The sequence below is a fragment of the Leptonychotes weddellii genome, chromosome 11, assembly GCF_054177405.1.
Source record: "Leptonychotes weddellii isolate Sample4059 chromosome 11, ASM5417740v2, whole genome shotgun sequence".
NCBI lineage: Eukaryota > Metazoa > Chordata > Mammalia > Carnivora > Phocidae > Leptonychotes > Leptonychotes weddellii.
In genome coordinates this window covers 70,883,237-70,904,477 of record NC_138379.1, presented here as the reverse complement: position 1 = coordinate 70,904,477, position 21,241 = coordinate 70,883,237, and the positions used below count along the sequence as shown (strand labels likewise).

General features: G+C 39.3%; 1 protein-coding gene across 2 annotated transcripts in view; it reads right to left on the bottom strand.

The window, feature by feature from the left end:
- The window catches only part of OPCML (opioid binding protein/cell adhesion molecule like), a 1,015,190-nt gene that overhangs the window by 110,443 nt on the left and 883,506 nt on the right, over positions 1–21,241 (bottom strand). For both annotated transcript variants that reach the window (XM_081799083.1, XM_081799082.1), the window contains exon 4: positions 6,037–6,162. In XM_081799083.1, the coding sequence (XP_081655209.1) occupies positions 6,037–6,162 (126 nt within the window). The remainder of the gene's footprint in view (positions 1–6,036; positions 6,163–21,241) is intronic.

Genomic DNA, 21,241 nt, shown 5'->3' with positions numbered 1-21,241 from the left:
TTTAGAGAGAAGGAAGGAAAAATACCGGAACTATACACAAGAATTTAAACAATATTTTAGGGCCCTATTCCTGGTTATCCCAGTCTCTAAATGCTAAGATACAATTGATTTGCATGATGCTGATGTTACATTGTAAAGATGAGGCCAAATAGCACTCACTGTACTCAAGGAAACAGAGGAGAACATAATACATTTTTAAAATGTTTCCATTAAAAATGACTCAAGTCAATGATAAAGGAGTCAGCTTCGGTTACCTGGAAAATTCACTTCTGTGAAATAACTCATTCGCTTGCTCCCTGAGGTATTACTGTGTATGAGTAGATTGTAGGAGCAACTCACTCACAGGTGAATAGCTGTCATCTTAAAATCTCCATGGAGAGGAAACAGAAAAGAAGACTTTATTATTTTCCCAGAACATCTGGCCTTTCCAAATATGTCATTGGAAATGGGGCCAGGTGTGTAACACATTCTAGTGGATTCCAAAGGCATTGTAAGAGGGAACGACAACACTCCTTAGAACACAACAGCCTGTGCTGTGTCCTCTGTCACACCCATCTGTGCAACTTCGGTTTAAGAAACGAAGAAACTTTGGTTTCACATTATTCAAGTGCAGCTTAGTTTCCGCATTATTCATGGTTTTACATTCATGAGCCTTCCAATGATTGCTGGCCCAGTGCCCCTTCTCTTGTCCTTCAGGAGGGGAAAAGAAAATCATCCTTGGAACCCACCTGTTTCGCAGTGTATTCCAAACACACTGGCCACTTGCCAATCCACTTCGTCTGGCTGTTTTGGGACCTGCCCACTCTTTTGGAGGGAAAATTCTTTGAGGCTGCAGCCTGTGATTCCATCATTATTTTAACTCCTAAGCTGTAGGTCACTCGGAACAGATTTCTATGTGCGTGAAGGCTATTAAACAAGTGCTGTATTCTCTAGCAAATCCACATAAATATGTTTTTTAAAAAACCCATTATCTGCTCCTGAAAACAAATTAAATATAACTTTTTATATCTGAAGCTAAATAAATACATGGTCAAATGCTCAGTGGTTTGCATGTCAATTGCAAAACCCCCGAATGTATGTTTACACAGCACTTTTCTTTGAGATGCTCACAATGCTTAATAATCATGATCCTGTAACAATCTTGAGTTTTCCTTGGAGGTGAGGCAGATGTCCTCCTGGCAAACCTAGTTTCTGGGAATCTTCATACCTGTCAACATTGCAAAGGAAACTGGGAGTCAAGAGATCTCCAGTTAGATATCCTAGTCTGGAGAACCAAAATGCTGGGGAGACTTTGGATCCACATGTGGGATCTGGATTATTTGTTTCAAAAATTCCACCTTACTTTCATAGGAAGGACTGGTTTTGGGTTTGTTTGTTTATTTTCAAGTGAAAATGGGTCGAAAATACATAGTTATTTCAAAGGGGTTCCCAAGAAAGTGGCAAAGATGGGAATATTTGCACCATGGAAATTGGCAATTGCTACCAGGGCTCTTCTGCCTTCCCAGTCTTGGTCCCAATCAATTTTAAACATTTACCAGTATACCAAGATCTAAAATCCTTCCTTTTTCAACTATATATCTTTTTAGGTATAGATCATATGGAGCTGTTTTTTTCTTTTTTTTCTCTTCATTACATCTATTTACTTTTTATATTTCAGAGATTCCATATTGTTTCTGATCCATGCAGGCTTACCATTATTTTTCTCTAGTGTGATAATGGATTTATTGGATCATTAGCTTTTACCTTTTTCCTATAATTTCTAGGGATTGGCGGCATGTGTTTAGTCTGTCTATTTTATTTTAATTTATTTTTTTTATTTAAAGATTTTTATTTATTTTTTGACAGAGAGAGAGACAGCGAGAGAGGGAACACAAACAGGGGGAGCCGGAGAGGGAGAAGCAGGCTTCCCGCCGAGCAGGGAGCCCAATGCGGGGCTTGATCCCAGGACCCTGGGATCATGACCTGAGCCGAAGGCAGATGCCTAACGACTGAGCCACCCAGGCGCCCCTTGGTCTGTCTTTTTAAACTATAAGCATTCGTCTGTCTTTTTAAACTATAAGCATTACCACTATTCTTAATCTTTAATAATCTGCTTATTAAAATATTCTATTTCTAAATGAAAGTTTGTTTATTCACTTTGTTATACAGATCCCTAAATTTAACCAAGAGATTTCAAATCTTATGTTATTAGCATTTTGGGAACAAGGCTGTCCAGTGAGCTAAATTCTCCAATGTAATCCTATTGAAATTTCAATGGAAATGTCATTGCAACTTTTATTTCCTGTTCTTGCATGCTGAATTAACCAGCAAATTGTTCTAAAAATGCTTTTTGATGTTCAAGTTTTATTGGCTGCTCTTCTAAACCTTTAAAACAACTTCCCAGAGCCTCCTCAACTCTAAGTGAGAAGAAATAGCCTTCTAAAAATAAATAATGGTAGTCACTCTGCAGATGCACATTTTAAACTTGCCAACTCTCCAGGTTCCAAAGTTTTTCAAATTTGGAAAACAATGCTTTGAGTTTAAAATATTTAAATGTCTTTGAAAGAGGAGGAGAAAGACAATGGGGGGAAGGAAAGACAGCAAAGTGAAGGCCAAAGCTATGAAAAAGGCAAAAGGCAACTGAAAGTAGATCATAGCCTGGGAGATTTGAAGAGCAGAGGAATCATTTAAATGTAGGGTTTTCTGAGCTTTTTTGAGGCTGAATTGTAACTATTAAGTTGTATAAAAGATTGAGAATATGGATGAATTTCCCTTATTTTAAGAGGGAAAACTTACCAGTGTACCATTAGAAGGTATTGTTTCAAAACACTTACACTAAGTCGAAATGCCTTTCAGTCGGAGGGGGAGACAAACCATGAGAGACTATGGACTCCAAGAAACAAACTGAGGGTTTTATAGGGGAATGGGGTGGGAGGATGGGTTAGCCTGGTGATGGGTATTAAAGAGGGCACGTTCTGAATGGAGCATTGGGTGTTATATGCAAACAATGAATCATGGATCACTACATCACAAACTAATGATGTAATGTATGGTGCTTAACCTAATTAAAAAAAAAAAAAGATTTCTAGGCTCAGAGAACTATGCATTCAGGATCAAATAAATGCAATTTGTGATTTCAAGCATTTATAAAAACCTCTGAATTTACCAAATACATAGAAATTGGTCTGATGTTTAGACATAGTTTTGTATGTAATATAAATCCAAAATTATCCCTCACTTCAAGCAAAATTCCCATGGGCCTTATGTCTTTGGGAACATAAGCTACTGCCCATTTCCATTAAAGTTGGGCTTTGTGATGTCCCTTCTTGTTAACATTATTTTATAATATAGACATTTTGTGTTTCAATATCTGAGATCTATATACAAAGAATGTTCAGAGGATTTATTAGCATTATCTTTTCCTGCAACAAGGCTGGGGTTGCCATATGCATCTCTGTTTACATGGAGGACATGAGACCATTTAAGTTTTCCCTTAAATGGTGCTCCTAGTAACAAGTCCAATCTCTCATCTAGGAAGTACTGCTTACATAAATTATGTTACAGATTAGGGGCAAATCTTCAGGTCAGTATATCCCATATCTCTATGTGTATATTTTTAAAATTTCATTGAGATTTTAATTTACATACAATAAAATGTTCCCATTTTTACTGTATAGTTTACCATTTTGACTTACGTAAGCGGCAACATAACCAGCACCACATTCAAGATCTAAAACATTTCCATCACCTGAAAAAATTCCCATGTGCCCCTTTAGTCACATCTCCCCAAATCCTTACTCCAGGTAACCACTGACTTGATTTCAGTCACAATGAATTAGTTTTGCCTATCAAATCATGCAGTAGGTATTTTTGTGTCTTGCTTCTTTTGCTCAGCCTGTTTTCGGGAATTGTCCATTTTGTTACATGCAGCAATGATTTGTTCCTTTTACTTGTTGAGAAGTCATTTTTAAATGTTTAAAAATAGATAAATACACAATTTATCTATTTAATTGTTGAAGGTTTGAGGTTATTTCTAGTTTGAGGCGATTACAAGTGAAGCTGCTATGAACATTTATGTACAATGTATATTTGTAGACAGACATTTTCATTTATCTTTGGTGAACACTCAGGAGCAGAATTTCTGGGTCATATGTTAAGTGTATATTTAACTCTATAACAAAGTGCCAAACTGTTTTCCATAGTGCTTATAGCATTTTATAGGCCCAGAGCTAATGTGTAAGAGTTTCAGTTGCTCCACACACTTGGCAACACTTGATATTGTCAGGGTTTGTTGTTGTTGTTCTTGTTGTTTTTAAGTTTGACAGTTGGCAATTGTGTAGTGGTGTTTCATTATGACTGAGTTTTCCTTTCTATGGTAAATATATTGCGCATATTTTCATGTGCTTATTTTTTATTCATATATCTTCTTATGTGAATTGTCTGTTCAAATGCTTTGTTCATTTCAAGATGGGTTGTTAGAATTATGTTGTAAGAATTCTTCATATAACCCAAATGAAGCCCAAACATAACCCAGACAAAACCCCAAATTCTTTGTCAGATTTATGAATGGCAAATGTTTCTCCCAGTCTATGGCTTGTCTTTTCATTTACACTTAATGGTGTCTTTAAATTTGATGAAGCCATTATGAATTGAATTGCATTCCCCCACCTCCCCCCAAAAGAGATACCCTGAAGTTCTAACCCTAGTGCCTCAGAATGTGACCCTATTTGGAAATAGGGTCTTTACAAGTTTACCAAGATCGGATGAGGTCATTAAGGCGGGCCCTAATCCGATATGTTGGTGTCCCTATAAAAAGGGAAAATTTGACACAAAGACAGCACACATGGAAAAGTCCATGTGATAATGAAGGCAGGAATCAGGGTGATAACATCTGCAAGCCAAGAAACACTAAAGCCCGCCAGCCAACCACGAGAAGCTAATGGATTTGCATCGGGCAGGTTCTCCCTCACAGCCCTCGAAAGGAACCAACCCTACCTTCCCTCGATCATGGACATCTAGCCTCCAGAACTACAAGAAAATACATTTCTGTTGTTTAAGCCATGCCATTTGTAGTACTTTGTTACAGCATCTGTGAGAAAATAATACAAAGCCAAACGTATTCATGTTTTCTTCTTTTATGGTAAGGGCCTTTGATGTCCTAGCAAAACTTTCTCTATCTCAAGGTTACCAAGATGTGTTCCTATGTTTTCCTCTAGATCTAGGTTATTTTTACATCACGCACAGGCATACTCCACACATTCTCCTATTTCACTGAAATTCATGTGTGTATTTTCTGATGCTTGAGGGAGCATTTGTTTCTTGTATAATTTCCAGAATTAATCATAGTTTCTAGGAATGTATAAATATACCAAGTGACTCTGTGCCCATCTCTTCAAGTTCAACTTGGAGTAAGTTTTAGTTCCAAAGGGTTAGGGCCCACTGTTCTTTTGGTTCCCTTCCTACAAAGGTGGAGACGATTATCACTGACGTTTAATGCCAACCACTGAGTGCCCAGTACATGCATGCTAGGTGTACTTCACCTTTTCCATCATCTTTCTTCCACTCAGGTGGACTATTGATGTATAGGTCAAATAGGTGTGGCTCTGGGGAAATGGTCTGAAAGTACTGAGTGAGGAGATCTTTTTTCTCAAGGATGCACAGTAACACCAACATTTACAATGGGCATTCTAGCCTTCTAGCATTCTTCTTAAAGAAAGGGCAAATGACCAACTGACCCATGCATCTCCACCTTGAGAAATTAGTATCTTTGAAGTAATGGCACCTCTGTTCTTCCTGGTTGGGAAAACAGAAGTTTTCTATGGTCATAAAAAGGACTGAGAAAATAATTCAGTACATTTTCTCTTTATAAATCCTTTTTTCTTTTTTTTTGGAATGGAATGCTCAGTGACTGATGCATGTGGGCTATTTGCTTTTACATTACTATGTTACAAATACAGCATTGCTTTCTGATTCCCAAAGTTTTGTTGTGCTTTAGAACAAATTCTTCAATAGAATAATAGAATAACTCTGAAAAATTCCCAAAGGTAAAGGCCTTACCCTTGACTGACAGGTGTCTCCATGTCACAGTTGGCTCTGGTCTGCCAATAGCAAGACACAGCAGGGTCACACTGCTTCCCTCATTCACAGTGATGTCTGAGGAGATATTCATGATCTGGGGAGGAACTGTAAAGAAACAAAGGAGAAAAGAAATACATGAGAATGATTCTTTGCACTCAAACGGAGGTATTAGTCTATAAATATTTGCATAGCATGCTTTTATGATAAGTATTATTCTCAATAATAATGTTCAGATTGCTTGATTTGACAACAAGGTGGCCATTAACCCTGTGCACTGCTAGGGCTCAACCCCGGCTCTCCGTGGAACATGGCAAAAGCAGAAGCACTTCCATTGCTTTGTTTTCCTCTTCTTTTCTTCATTTCCTACCTGAAAAGATATGACTCATCACTCAAGGGACCTCAAAGATCACCTCCCCTCTGCAGTTTTCCCTCACTTCTCCCCAGATCCTGAGAAGAGAATCACCTCTCTCTCCTACTCTATTTGTCCGAACTTTCCACGCAGATACCACTGAGCATGAGGTATCACGGCGGATTTTTTCATGCCTGTCTTTTTACCTAGAGTTAGTTGCTCGAGGATAAGGGTGGAGTCACATGCATCTCTATTTCCTCAGTGTCTAGCACAAGGCTGACAAGGGTCCTGCTTAATTCCTCTTTGAAAGAAAGATCCAAAGAACGGATGGAACAGACCCAAAAAACTACGGGGTGGGATTGGGGGCAGGAGGTCAAAGCTTTTAACGGAGGATTTCAGATACCTAAACCTTTCTTCTCTGTTATGTTTCAGATTCTCTGAAGGATGGCAAGAGAGGAGACTCCAAGCCTACGGCTATGCTGATTTATTCAAACTGCCAGTTTAATTATGAATTATTAATTACCAAACAGGTAGAGTACTGGTAGGCTCCGAACCACCCAGAGTCAGTGGCAAAGGAGAATTATGGCTGATGCTTGATTCAGACAACTCTGCAGCCGGGAGTTTTATGCTGCTGAGACCTTAGAGGTAAGTCTTTTCAAGAAGAAGCCATAAGTAACGTGTAGAACATTTGACTTCTTAAGGGAATCCATATTAGCAAATAAATAAAAATTGCCTAGCTTATAAATCTGCCATATTTTGGATTATTTCTGCATTAGGATTTGGCCTGAAATTTCATTGCACATATTTTACCCAAATACACACTGGGAAAAAATAGTGTGCATTCTAACTACACTGCATTCTCATGAGAAAACTGTACTACTTGTTTTTCAGTATTTTCTAGCTTGTTAAAAAATAGTTCTGGGCTTAGAAATGTTGATACTTTTTTCACTTTTATAAAGCAACAACTTCAGTGCATCTTCCACAATATTCTCAGAATAATGTCTGCTTTAGCTGGATATGTTGGCCCTCTGAAGTTCTTTCTCTAGACCCAGGAGTCTCCCTGGTGCTGGTGTTAGGGTAGACACAGCTCGGGTGAGGGGGTTGTACAGTCAGGTTAGTAGAGGATAATTTAGTACATATGATGCCCAGGGACAGATCTCCCAACACAACCCCCAGTTCAGAATCATCAGTTCTGTACATGCTGTGTCGCATCTGATAGTTCAAGGGGTCCTGGCTTAGTATATATTTGTAAAATTCCGTGGATATTTAGCATGACCTCTTCATTCTCCAGGTGCTCAGTCAATGTCACCCATTAGGGGGCAGGTTCCTGGAGTGGAATTGCAGAGTTACTCCACACATTCCCACCAAGCCCCATGCGGTGCTGACTGCCCCCCTGGCTCTTCCAGAAGGACCCTGCTACTTTCTCAAAGGAGGAAAGATAAGTATAGCATCAAGGGTGTGGATACCAGGAAGAAAGGAAGCACAGCGAGTGAACTGAGAGAAACAAAAGTTCTTTCTTTTCTCAATTATGATATCCTTATTATTAATATGTACGATGCACTAATGTATATTAATACATAATGCTTGTTTTCAAATTGCTTGCACATATATTATCTTATGGTTTCTTCACAAATTATGAAATAAATAAAACAAATATTCTCACTATGAAAAATGAAAAAAAAAATTTGAGGCAAGGGGAGGGTTAAGTAAATTCCCCAAAAGAACATGGCCAGTAAATGGCAGAATTCTTTCCATCAGGTTAAGCTGCTTCTTTGTTTTAACATCTTATCAAGGCCCGGAACACAGTATTTATGTTTGCATATTCTGTTTCCTCTGCTTTGAATGATTTCCCAGTGTTTCTTCGCTCACAGCACTTAACCACAATGAAGGAAACCACCTCATTCCAGTTGCTTCCCCAGCACAATGCACACCACTGAGGGAGGAGCCCATCTTCGTAGTCTTTGTTTCTCCAGGGCATGCTACTCACCAAAGGCGGCTCTCAAGGCTTCTAATTTAATTTTAAATCTGAATTGAATTTGGCAATACTCTTATGGCCCTCCCTTTGTTAGCATGACAATTTTTTGAAGAAAGGAGCACTTGAAAATAAATAAATGCTTCTACATATTTTGACAGGAGACCTTGGTTCCATCTGCAGATAACTTATCTGTGGCAAATGAATCTAATTATCTATGAATCTATGTGTCAATCTATGTATCTATGTATCTCTCTATCCATATGGTTATATAGGTAAACACAAAAATGTACAATCCAAATACTTATCCAAAGTATCAAAATTACTGCCAGAAAATGATAGGACTCACACAAGTCTAAAAGATGACAAATAGCACAGTGTGTTTTAGTCACATCTGCAGACACAAGGGGCCCCCAGCCCTGCCAATAATTCATGCATCGGTTCTCTTCATTGATGGTGGTGGGATACAACCCTTCATATGGTTCTGCAGATTGTTCAGTGCACAACTACGAGCACTTCAAATTGTGGTCCTTTAAGATAAATAGATTAAAAAATCGTTCAATAGATACAGACATATAAATGTATATATAGACATAAATAAAATATTGTCTGCCACTCTATGTATATATATGCATATATATATACACACACAGAGACATATATACATAGACATACATGTATATATAAAGAGAGAGATAATATTTTATCAGATAGCAATCAGAGGAAGAGGCAGATTTCCGAAGTATCTTAGAGTTCTGGGTTACCACGAGGTATTTACATTTATACATTCTCTCTTTACCCTTAGCATGGCCAGCAGCTCTTAAACACAAAATATTCTCGAACCTGCCCCATCCTCTCCAATCACACTGCCATTGGGTTAGTTGAGAAGCTTATTGTCTCTCGCTTGGAATATGACAAAAGTCTCTTCATTTCTCAACCTGCCACCATTTTATAATTCCAAACCCTATACACCTACCACAATCACCTCTTAAATATTTTTCTTCTGACTAACACCCCCAATATCTGCCCCTGGCTAAGACTGGAAAGTCCAAACTTCTCAGCAGGATTTACAAAACCATTTGTAGACTGGCCATAACCTAACTACTAGCCCCTTCTCTAACAGGTGGCCCCCACACACTTCTCTGAGGCTACATCGTTCTCTCATCTTTGTGCCTTTTACACATACTATTCCTTCTGCTGGGAAAGTGCTTTCCCACTTCTGTGCCGCATGAAATCCTCATCCTTCACTCAACTCAACTCAGCTCAACCAGGAACTCCTTTATGATGCCTTAGTTGCTCTCTCTTCTGTTCCCAAGGCATTCTTGTTTATGTCTTTATCATACAATTTATCTTTGCAACTAAGCTATTCCATGGAAGGGATCTGCTATATTTATCCTCCTATTCCTATTATATAAAACCAAAACCTGATATGTAGTAACATCCTTTTCCCCACTTAATGTAATATATGAATGCATAGGTTTTTAAATTGGGTATCTTATAATCTGTCAAGTGTTTTCTATCCTAGAGATCTGACATTCAACCTTTCCTCTCCCTGAAATACCCCCCACCTTCATAGTATGTATTTTTTTTTTCCCATCGGGGCTCAGTTTTGACGTTAGCTCCTCAGAGAAATCTTTGTTAGGACCCTAATCCTGCCCCCAACCCATCTAATTCAGGTCCTTCTGTTCCAATGTCTTCTCAACCTTAAATATTCCTTAATGATTCTTATATAGCTTTGTGTTTTTATATACATTTCTATGATTATTTGTTTAAAGTCTAAACTATAGGCTTTATAAACCACTATATCCCCAGTACTTAGAACTATGCTTAGCACATAATGGGTGCTTAATAAAATTTTGTGGAGTAAATAAATGGTTACTATATATACAGTTGAGCCATGAACAACACAGGTTTGAACTAAATGGGTTCATTAATATGCATTTTTTTACAGTACAGTACTATACATGTATTTTCTCTCCCTTTTGATTCTTAGTAACATTTTTTTCTCTAGCTTTATTTATTATAACAATACAGTATAAAATACATGTAACATATAAAATATGTGTTACCAGTTGTTATGTTATTAACAAGATTTCTGATCAACAGTAGGCTCTTAGTAGTTACGGTTTTGGAGAGTTGCAAGTTATATGTGGATTTTCAACTGCATGGGGGGTTGAAACCCCTATCCCCCATGTTCAAGGGTCAATTACAGTTTCTTATACATGTTATTATGCATTTGTGAGGAAACAAACCTGAGTAAATTAGGGATTGAAACGTGTGATTCTGTACATATTAACACCATCCTCCATAAAGTCGATATGATATAGTTGGAATAGCATATGAGAAGGCCATGTACCATAGCCTAGGTTCTGGGGTCCAACATACCTGTGTAACCTTAGACAATCTTGGCTTAACTCCTCTGAGCCCCTAGTTCTTCATCTGTAACATGAAGAGAACAATTCTCTTTCTAGCTACTTATTAGAATTAAGTGGAAATGTGTAGAATATACTAGCACAGTGCCTGGAAATGAATACTTAATAAATGTTAGTTGCTATTATTCATTTTTATATATTCATTTTTGATATTACTCATGCTATTTAGAATCTTGCTATTTAGCTTAGTCTGTTCCTAATTGCTCATTTTCTAAATCTCAGTTCCTTCAAAGTTAAGTCTGGACTTATATACAGACGATGTTCTCCTTTGATAACTGGGAAGCCTGCATTATATATGCTTCCAGGATAAAAAGTAAATATTCAATAAATTTGAACTTCTTCCTCTTTAGCTGAATAATTGAGCCTAAGCAAATGCACGGGGCAAATCAACAGGTTTGTTTAAAGAGATTGCCTGACCCCTCCTTATCTCTTTTCTTTTAGGGAGTGTCTGTTTCTGTAGAAGGGACAGGGTACAGTCTTGAGCACCATACTCCATTATTTCAAGGGCACTAATTTCACCCATTTCAAACCTACCCTGTCCCTGTCCCGCCACAGTATTTGCTAATTAGGTTTTAAGTGTTTTGTTTAAGACTGGATGTCACTGTTTAAAAAAAAAAATCTTGTAATTTGTAATCATAAAGGCTGAAGTTTGAATACCATTTTTCTTCCAACTAATTTCTGTGTGATTGAAAAAAAAATATTTAAGGCCATTAAGCTTCAGCTTCCCCTACCATAACATGGGCAAGAATGTGGAGATTAGATTAGATTAGATTAGAGAGAATTTTTTTTAAATTTTATTTATCTGTTTATTTGAAGAGAGGGAGGAGGAGCAGAGGGAGAGAGAGAGAATCTCAAGCAGATTTGACATTCAGCAGAGCCTGACGTGGGGCTCAATTCCATGACTCTGAGATCATGACATGAGCCGAAACCAAGAGGCAGACGCTTAACCAACTGAGCCACTCAGGTGTCCCAGAGAGAATGTTTTAAAGAGACTTAAGTAGCTATTATTGTTTTCTCCTCTGCCCTCCTCCTCTCCTCTCCTTGTTATCCTCAGAGAATAACAAAATATTAAGAGACCATGTGAAAGCTAACATAAATGTGAAATGATTTCCATTATACTCAAAGCTAATTTATAAAAATAATACAGTAAAGACTTTTAAAGAAACGTTATTTCATTCTTGTAGGGTTAATTTTTTTTTTTTTTTGCATTTTAACAAGGGAGCTTATTTCATAAACTAGAGTTAAGACTAATTTGGGAATTATAGCATGCATTCTAGGCTAGGTCATGCCATATTCTGTATACGGAAATAGTATGACATGGTGCCAAAAGCAAGACATGAAGTGTGGGATAAGTGGATTCTGATCTTGGTTCTTCCACAGCTGTATAATCTTTTGTAAATCACTTAACCCCTCTGGTTTAGGTGTGTGTGTGCGTGTGTGTGTGTGTGTTCATTTGTTTCTTTTGGTTGGTTTTAAGTGAAGAAACTAGATAATGAGTTCTCAGATTTTTCTGGTTTAAAATTCTGTGAATTGGTGATCTTCTAGCAACATTACAAGTCCAGGGAGACTGCTACTGGGAACAAAGTGGTACCAGCACCAGCGGCAGTAACAAAATCACTAGTGTTTAGTTCTTTGAGCCTGCTACTAATTGCTCTGTATACATTATTTCCTTTAATCCTGAACATATTCCTAGGAAGCACTCTCTATTAAAAATCAGCATTAAAGGTAGACATATACATCAATGGAATAGAATTGAGAGTCCAGAGATATATCCATATCTTTATGGTCAATTGATTTTTCAACAAGGTGCCAAGATAATTCAATGGGGAAAGAATAGTCTTTTCAACAAATGGTGCTAGGACAACTGGATATCCACAGGCAAAAAATGAAGTTGGACTCCTACTTCACATTACACACAAAAAATTAACTCAAAATGGATCAAATACCTCAAAGTCAGAGCTAAAAGAAGAAAACACAGGTGTGAATCTTTGTTACCTTGGATCAGACAATGGTTTCTTAGATATGACAGCAAAAGCGCAAGCAACAAAAGAAAAAAATAGATAAATTGGACATCATCAAAATAGAAAAAACTCTTTTTAATTTTGTGCTTCAAAGAGTGCTATAGAAAAAGTGAAAAAGAAAACTCACAGAAGGAGCTAACATTTTTGCAAATGATATAGCTGATAAAGGAGTAGTATCCAAACTATATAAAAACTTTTACAACTTGACAATAAAAAGATATAACCTAATTTAAAAATAGACAAAAGATTTGAATAGACGTTTCTCCAAAGAAGATATACAAATGGCCAGTATGTTCATGAAAAGGTGTTTAGTATCATAGCTCATTACGGAAATGTAAATCAAAACCCCAATGAGATCCTACTTCGCTTCCACTAGGACAAAAAAAAAAAGACAGATACTAATGAAAGTTGGTGAGGACATGGAGAAATTGGGACCCTCATACACGGCTGGTGGAATTGTAAAGCAGTGCAGTTGTCTTCAAAACAGTCAGGCAGTTCCTCAGTGGGTTAAGGATAGTGTTACCATGTACTCCACTCCTAGGTATGTACCCAAGAGGAATGAAAATAAATGCCCACACAACAACTTGGGCACAAAATACATAACAGCATTATTCATAATAGACAAAAAAATGGGAAAAATGCAAATGTTCATCAATAACTGAAAATGTAGTATATCCACACAATGGAACAGTATTCATCCATTAAAAGGAATGAAGTACTGATGCATGCTACAACATGGGTGAACATTGAAAACATGCTAAGTGGAAGAAGTCAGACACAAAAGGTCACATATTGTATGATTTCCATCTACATGAAATGTCCAGAATAGGCAAATCCATCGAGACAGAGAAAGTACATGTGAAAGTTGCCAGGGGCTGGGGAGAGGGGCAGATAGGGAGTGACTGCTAATGGGCACAGGGTTTCTTTTTGGAGTGATGAAGATGTTCTAGAATTGGAGAGTGGTGATCGTTGCACAACCTTGTGCATTTACCGAAGATCATCCTGATAAAGGAATTATAACTCCATATAGATGTTATTAAAAACAAAGCACAGCCTATCAGCTTTGAAGAAGGAGAACCAGAGCTGTGCTATGAGGAGAGAAGCCAACCCCCTACGTGTAGGTTCTCAGAAAATATCTTTTTCATGTATTGCTATTTCATTGCGTGATGCTCAACCTGCATCCACTAATCTCTCTGTCTCTCATTACCTGCCCACTGTTTCCCCTTTCCTTTCTTTTCAAAACAAGAATGCTACCTTACCCACGTCAGCCTGTTTGGCAATGTTCGAAACACCTCTGTTCATGCATAGTTCCACGTTTGTGCATATGGTCTACCTTCTGCCCCTGTGCCTCTCCCCACTCATCTGCCTGCACAAGCCCTACTCATACTTGAAAACTGATACTGAGATACAATCCCCTCTCCATTAGGTCTCCCCATTCCAGAGACAGATATAAGGCCATGCCCTCCGGGGCTACCTGTGCATAATAATGTAATACATTCATTCTAAAGCATTTATTTAGTGCCTACTGTATCCTGGGCATTATCTTCGGGGAGAAGAGCAGACAGAAAGGTCTTTCTCTCATGTGAATTATGAAGAGTAGTGTTTAGAGGAGAACACTGACACTGATAAATAATCACAGGGATCAATGTGTGGGTGTGCTATGTATGACATGGTGGTACGAGGCGCTATGACAGCCCATAATAGGGGGTCTGTCCTGGTCAAGGAGTTTGTGTGAAGTGTTTGTTCTGGGCAGAGCTGGGCAGAGGGGCCAACATATTTACAGGCTTTGCAGAGACACAGAGTATGGTTCACTTGGGTACCTGTGGCTGAAGTCAAAAGAGTAAAATCACACAAATAGAGAGTGGACAGGTAAGGTCAGACCCTATAGCCTACTGGATGAAACACTAAGGTTTGGGCCTTTTTTATAAGAGAAATGGCAAAGGGCATTAAAATGTCTAGAGATGTTGATGATGATGATGATGATGATGAGTGTTGGAGGCTGGACAGATCTGCATTGCAAATAAGTTGCTCCTGGCTGCAGTGTGTAGAATGGAAGGAGCAAAGCAAAGCAGGGACAAGAGAACTAGCTAGAATGTTGTTCAGTAGTGAGGTGGTGGCAGCTTGGACAAGTGTGCCAGCAGGAGGGAGGGGCAGAGATGGACAAATGGGAGAGCCCCTTAAGAGGTAAGATGAACAAAGCTCAGGGTTGACAACCTACATGTTCAGTTCAAAGCACTTCTCATAGTGTCCTATTGTTTGCTATGTCTTTCTTGCTCAGTGGGCTGGGGGATCTGTGTGATCCAGGACTGCTATTTGTTCATCTCAGTCTCCCTAGGGCTGCTCGGTGCCTGGTATCTAATAGGTGCTCAATCAATGTGTGCTGAATTTAACTGGGAGTGCAAGAGATTTTCCAGATAACACAACCTCTCGGGATCCAGTGCGGGCAGCCAGAGAGTCCTACTTGCATGAGGTCACATGCTTTGGGAGGCACGGCCAGATCCATGTTGTTCGGTTTTATAGACTCTGAGTGTGAACTTGGCCTCCCCACATGTCCTGGTGTGATACAGTTTTATATTATGCTGGATAAGATTAGACCCGCTGTACTCTGATTGCTTTTCTCTTCTTCGTTCTATTGTGATGAGAGGAATGGTGGGGAATGAGAAGAAATGATTATGAATTACAGAAACATAAACACACACCAGGGACCCGGCGGCATCACAAACCACACAAGCTTCACTGAGCTCGTTTGTAAGGATTGTCTCCACAGTGTCGCTTACGGAAATTATTTATAGACTTAGGCACACGGCTCCTATTTTTAATTTGCACAATTCAAGCAACTGACCATGATCAGAGAAATTACATGCAGTCAAAGAGTCTTTCTCATCTGGTCCTGTTCTTTCTAGGGCATGGAGATGCCCTCCCTCTGGGAGCCTCCTTTTGTTCCTTGCTCTCCTGACTTGCTCCCTCTCCCTGAGATTTCTCGCCAAACACACAGACCCTTAGAATCATAGGGTTTAATTTACATCATACAATTTTCAAGTCAAAAAGAGACCTTAGGGATCATCTAGCACAACCTCCTCATTTTGCAGCTAACGAAACCCTTTGGGTCTAGCCCCAATTCTGTCAAGTATTTGTTGGGAGGTGGAGAGAAGTCCCATAACCTCTTTTAACCCAGGTGTCTCTCATACCAGGACCCCTTGGAATTGGGGACCCGTAAGCACTGGTTTCAGACCTCTCCCCTTCTCTACTCTCCCTCTTTAACTTTGTCATAATTTCTTTTATTAATGCAACCTTGGCTCCCCGTCTTTTTCATTCATAGCTGACCTTGAACAAATGTCTAAATATTCCTAACCTCCAATTTCCAAACGGCAAAGCAGGGTAATGATCATAGGTAACTCACGGGTCCCAGTGAGGAATAAAGGGCAAATGAGTAGAAAAGGATTTTCTCACAGTGCCTGGCACAGGGTAAATGTCAATATCATGGGCTCTTTAATTCTACTTCTAGAATTATTATTTTTTTTATCAGCAACTCTCATTTTTTGAGAACTTCTAAGTGTCCAGAGGTACTATACAAAGAATTTGTTGCACACCACTTATTTTATCCTTGTGAAAACCCTATGAGGCCGGATTACTATTTCACATTTTAAGGACAAGGAAACAGAGGCAGAATGAGAGATAAATAAGTTACTTAATGTCACACAGCCAGAAAAAGGAAAAGCTGAGATGTCCTGTTCTGAATGACTCTAGAATGCAAGGTCTCAGCCCACGTGCAAAAGCACACAGGATGTCACCCAAGTATGCCTGACTCCAAGAGCCTTGATCTGTACACCCTAGTGCCTGGGACTTTTTTAGGGGTGGAAACAGTATGGCAGGTAATGGAGAACTCTTTTTTTTTTTTTTAAGATTTTTTTATTTATTTGAGATGGGGGGGAGAGCACAGAGGTAGAGGGAGAGGGAGGAGCAGACTCCCTATTGAGCAGAGAGCCTGACATGGGGTTCGATCCCAGGACCCTGAGATCATGACCTGAGCTGAAGACAGATGCTTAGCTAACTGAGCCACCCAAGCACCCCTGGAGAGTTCTTGTAGGGTTTGGAGAAGTGGTCCTCACTTGGATTATCTGAAAGATTTTACCAACAACCCTTGCCTCACTGAGTAGGTGGTAAAACCAAATGAGGTAATGCAGGTAATGTTCCAGCATCTTCTTGACCACAGCCTCTTCTCATTTCCTGCCTCAAGTTCCTGGACCCCTTATTTATTTCTCCTGCATCACAGAATATGGCCACAGAAAGAAGTTTGAAAGGGGACAAGATCACCTGGGATTTGCCCCAGGGTTTCAGCACAGAGTCCTGGAGGCCCCTAGTCTACAGCCTCAGTCCTGCTGTATTTAAGTGCTTGCTTCTTGGATGGGGCAGGTGGGGCTAGGGGGATGGCTGGGCTGAGAATTAGGCCAAATGTGTCCACACTCAGAATTTCATGACCCCACCCCCAACCCTGCGATCAACCCCTGTCCCTCCTGATTTCTTCTGTCAGCAGGTACTCTCTGATATTACCTTTGTATGTCCAACTTTTTCCCTGTCCCAAATCTGAAATGTCTTATTTTGAGCAGGGAGGGGTGAGAGAAAATGGGCTTCCTCCATGCCCTTCTTCAGAGTGTGTCCCGTAACCCTACCTAATACCCAGGCTCCCTCCAGATCTGGAACACCACTTGGGAAGGCCATATCTGCCTTGGGGCATGTTCACCCCCCATCTCCAAACCTTCCTGACTTGCTCCATATTAAAGACTGACACCAGCTGGCTCCTATCCTGCTCTGTACCCCACCACAGAGCTTTCTGATGACAAGGCTGGCTGTGTGATTCTGCTGTGCTGTGTTCAACCAAATAGCAACCTCAGAGCATGGGTGGCATCTCAACTGAGCTGGCTGCCCCTTCAGACACGGTATCACTCTTGGGTAGTCCATCAGGAATCAGTCTCACATTTTCCCCAGTAATTGCCCCACCTGCCAACTGGATGTTCCTTCTTCTCTTCTCTCCTCCCCCTGCTCTGTGCTGCAAAGCTAGGTCACTGCACCTCACTCTTACACTCAAGACGCAGTCATCGTGCACTAGCAGGTGTGAGATAGAATTGAAGAAAGGAATTCCCTGGAATTAGACACAGAAACTCTTCATCATGGAAGAAGGATGGCACTTGGGAAATCATGAAGAAATGAGCACTTGCCCATAATCTCGTCCAGAGCTGGATGAGCTTTGGAAGGAAGAGGGCAGAGAGAATTCAGGTCTCTCTCTTCCATCCCATAGTTTTATGAAAATGGCAATTCCCTCACTCTCCATGACCTACCATTTCAGTCATTCATCACATGAGGATGATAAAAGTTTCCTAAAAAGTTTCTAGTTATGAATAAATGAGATCATAAAGATAAGTACACTTTAAGACAAGCACCATATGATTTCATGCATCGTGAATTGAAGAAACAAAACAAATGAGCAAAGGAAAAAAGAGAGAAGAGGGAGGGAGGGAGGGAGAGAGAGAGAGAAATCAAGAAACAGACTCTTAACTATAGAGAACAAACTGATGGTTACTAGAGGCGAGAGGGGTGGGGGGATGGGGGAAATAGGTGATGGGGATGAAGGAGGGCACTTGGCGTAATGAGCACCTAGTGACTTATGGAAGTGCTGAGTCACTATAACATACACCTAAAACTAATATAGCACTGTATGATAACTGGACTTAAAAACTTAAAAAAAAAGAAGAATATGGAAGAAAGTACACTTTAAAAATCATAGAATGACATATACCTATAATTCAGTCTTCCCACTAAAGAAAATAAAAGCTATAGTCTTGGTTCTTAGGGATTCCACTGGTTCTAAACTTGAGGAGTTTTGACTCTGTGCTTTGCAAAACAGGGATTGGCTACAGCCTTCACAGTAATGTGATCTGCATACATAGAAGATACACCATGGAAGGTTTCTATGGGCCATGTGAACAGCATATGCCCCCTTTTTCTTATCCTCCAACATGCTAGATCCACAAAAGACAAGATTTCTAATATAAAAGAACATGCTAGATTTCCTAATATGAGGAAATCAGCCATGAGGCCCTCAATGTAATTCTCATCCAAGTCTTTTTTCAAAATTTTAAAACCTTTCTCAGTTTCAAACAAATCTGGAGAGTCTGGAAATAACGATTGCATCCACATTTTCTTACACTAGGAAAAGGGGGGGGGGTCCGTGACTGAATATCGCTGATAAAAACATGATAACTGAGTCTCATTACGGCCAAAGACAAGTCTCATATTTTAGCATTTTTATTAAAGCTTTTTAAATTACTGAGTGTCTGGTATATTCAATACCAGCCTAAGTGATTTATATTAGTCTATCCCTAGATACTCCATCTAATAAATAACTTGGCAATCTCCTAACCCATAAATATCCCTGGCCCCAGCAAAAAGCAATTAAAGCATGTTAGAAAAAAAAAAAAAGTGTGGCTTTCCAGTACTCTAGACTGCAGTGTCATTGGATGCTTCCAATGGAATAATTCACACCATTTACTGAGGGGGTCAGATCTCCCGCGCTCACTACTCACCCACCAGGAATTTACATTCCTCTTCCCTTTAAAAACAAAACCCATTGGAAACTATCTTTAAATGTTTAACATGTCATAATGATGCAGGTATTTTTCATGGAAAATATTATTCCCAGCAACAAGTGTTCTATAACATCAGAGACAGCTGAGGCTGAATATATTGTGCAAGATCTTTTCAGAAAGCAGTTGTGCCAAAAAGGTTTAAAACACATTAAGTATCGAGGCAGCTGACTAAAAGGTTATTCGAGGCTCCAGTGTCACTAGCCCAGAAAATATTTCAGGTTAGTAAGGTTCAACCAGCATGCCAGGTAAAAAGGCATTGATATTTATGATAGTGCCTTCAAGTTCAGTACTTTCAGCCTCAAAAGGAGGCCACTTTGCCTGAAAAACCTCTTTTCTGTCTTTCCCTGAACCTCCAGGGCTGTGTGAGGGAGGAAAATCTGGGTCCTCACTTTTTGCTCATATAAATCAGGATGTTCTACATTGTAGCCAACACACCAGCACTCAGGTAGGAGAGAAAAAAGTCACATGCGTGGACATTTTCACTGCACTCAGGGAGCCTATAGGAAAAATTGCCTTGAGTAGAGACGGTTGGCTCCAGTTCAGGTTTTATAGGGATTCTCCAAATTACAATCCCAATGAGCCCATGGCACACTTGCTATAAATTTTAGACTCTTGCAGCCTTTAAATCAGCTTAATTTGATGCACCTTCTAATAATATTTTCAATCCTTTTATTAACATTGTCTATTTTTATGCACTTCACTTCCCAGATAATGGTCACATATGTATTGTCGAGGGAAGGGAGCAATCACCTTCTATAATTTCACAGGAGCCTAATAACACATTATATTTACAAGTCCTCTTGCTCCAGGACATATCAAGTAATGTCACTACACTCGAACTTGATTATAGAGCTGTGAAGTGGGGAGATTTGGAAACAAAAATACTTTTTCTTCCCCACTGTTTAATTTATTGTGAAGAAGAACAAGCAGTAACTGAGCCTCATTTCCATAGCCTGGTGTCAGAAGATCTGGGTGACATGGGGAGGGGCTTGATGGAGGACATTTATTTTTGCTTAGAGAGATGTTCTCTCCTTTCCTTGCAAACAAGAGATATGTTATAATTAGATAGCTCCTCAGGATTGTATGAGCTATACAGCATCCCATTTTCAAATTATTTAATGTAATCTTTTGAAATGTTAGTACATTTACATGATTGAAACACCATCCTATTTTAAAAAGTATACATGAAAATTTTGATGCCCACCTTTACCCCCTGTACCCCAATATCCTATGGACTCCTATAACTTATTTGTATTTTGTTTATCCATCCGATGTTTACTTGTAGAAAACAAGCAAGTAAGAAAAATTATATTATCACCCTTTCTGACACAAAAAGTACCAGAGTATATATACTGTTGTCTCCATATTTATAACAATATACCTACTATGTTTGCAAAGCTGCACTGTATTCATTTGTATACATGTATTTCAGTTCATCTAAGTAGCAGCCTCTTCACAGATGTGTGTGAATTTCTGCTTCAATTTTTCTCTAGTACAATGCCACTCAAACTACCTTGTATTGGTGTGTGTGTGTGTGTGTACATGTGTGTTTTAGACATGGGAAAATGTGTGTATGGAATAGAGATCCAGAGGAGGTACTGGTTTAAAGTGCAGATGCATCTGTAGTTTTGATGGTTGTTGATAGATTTCTTTCCATGGGGATTTTACCATCTTTCACGTCCAGGAACAATCTATGAGACTACCTGTTTCCCCAACCATCTTGTCAGCAGCATGTATTACTAAACTTTTGGATTTTTGCCAGGACG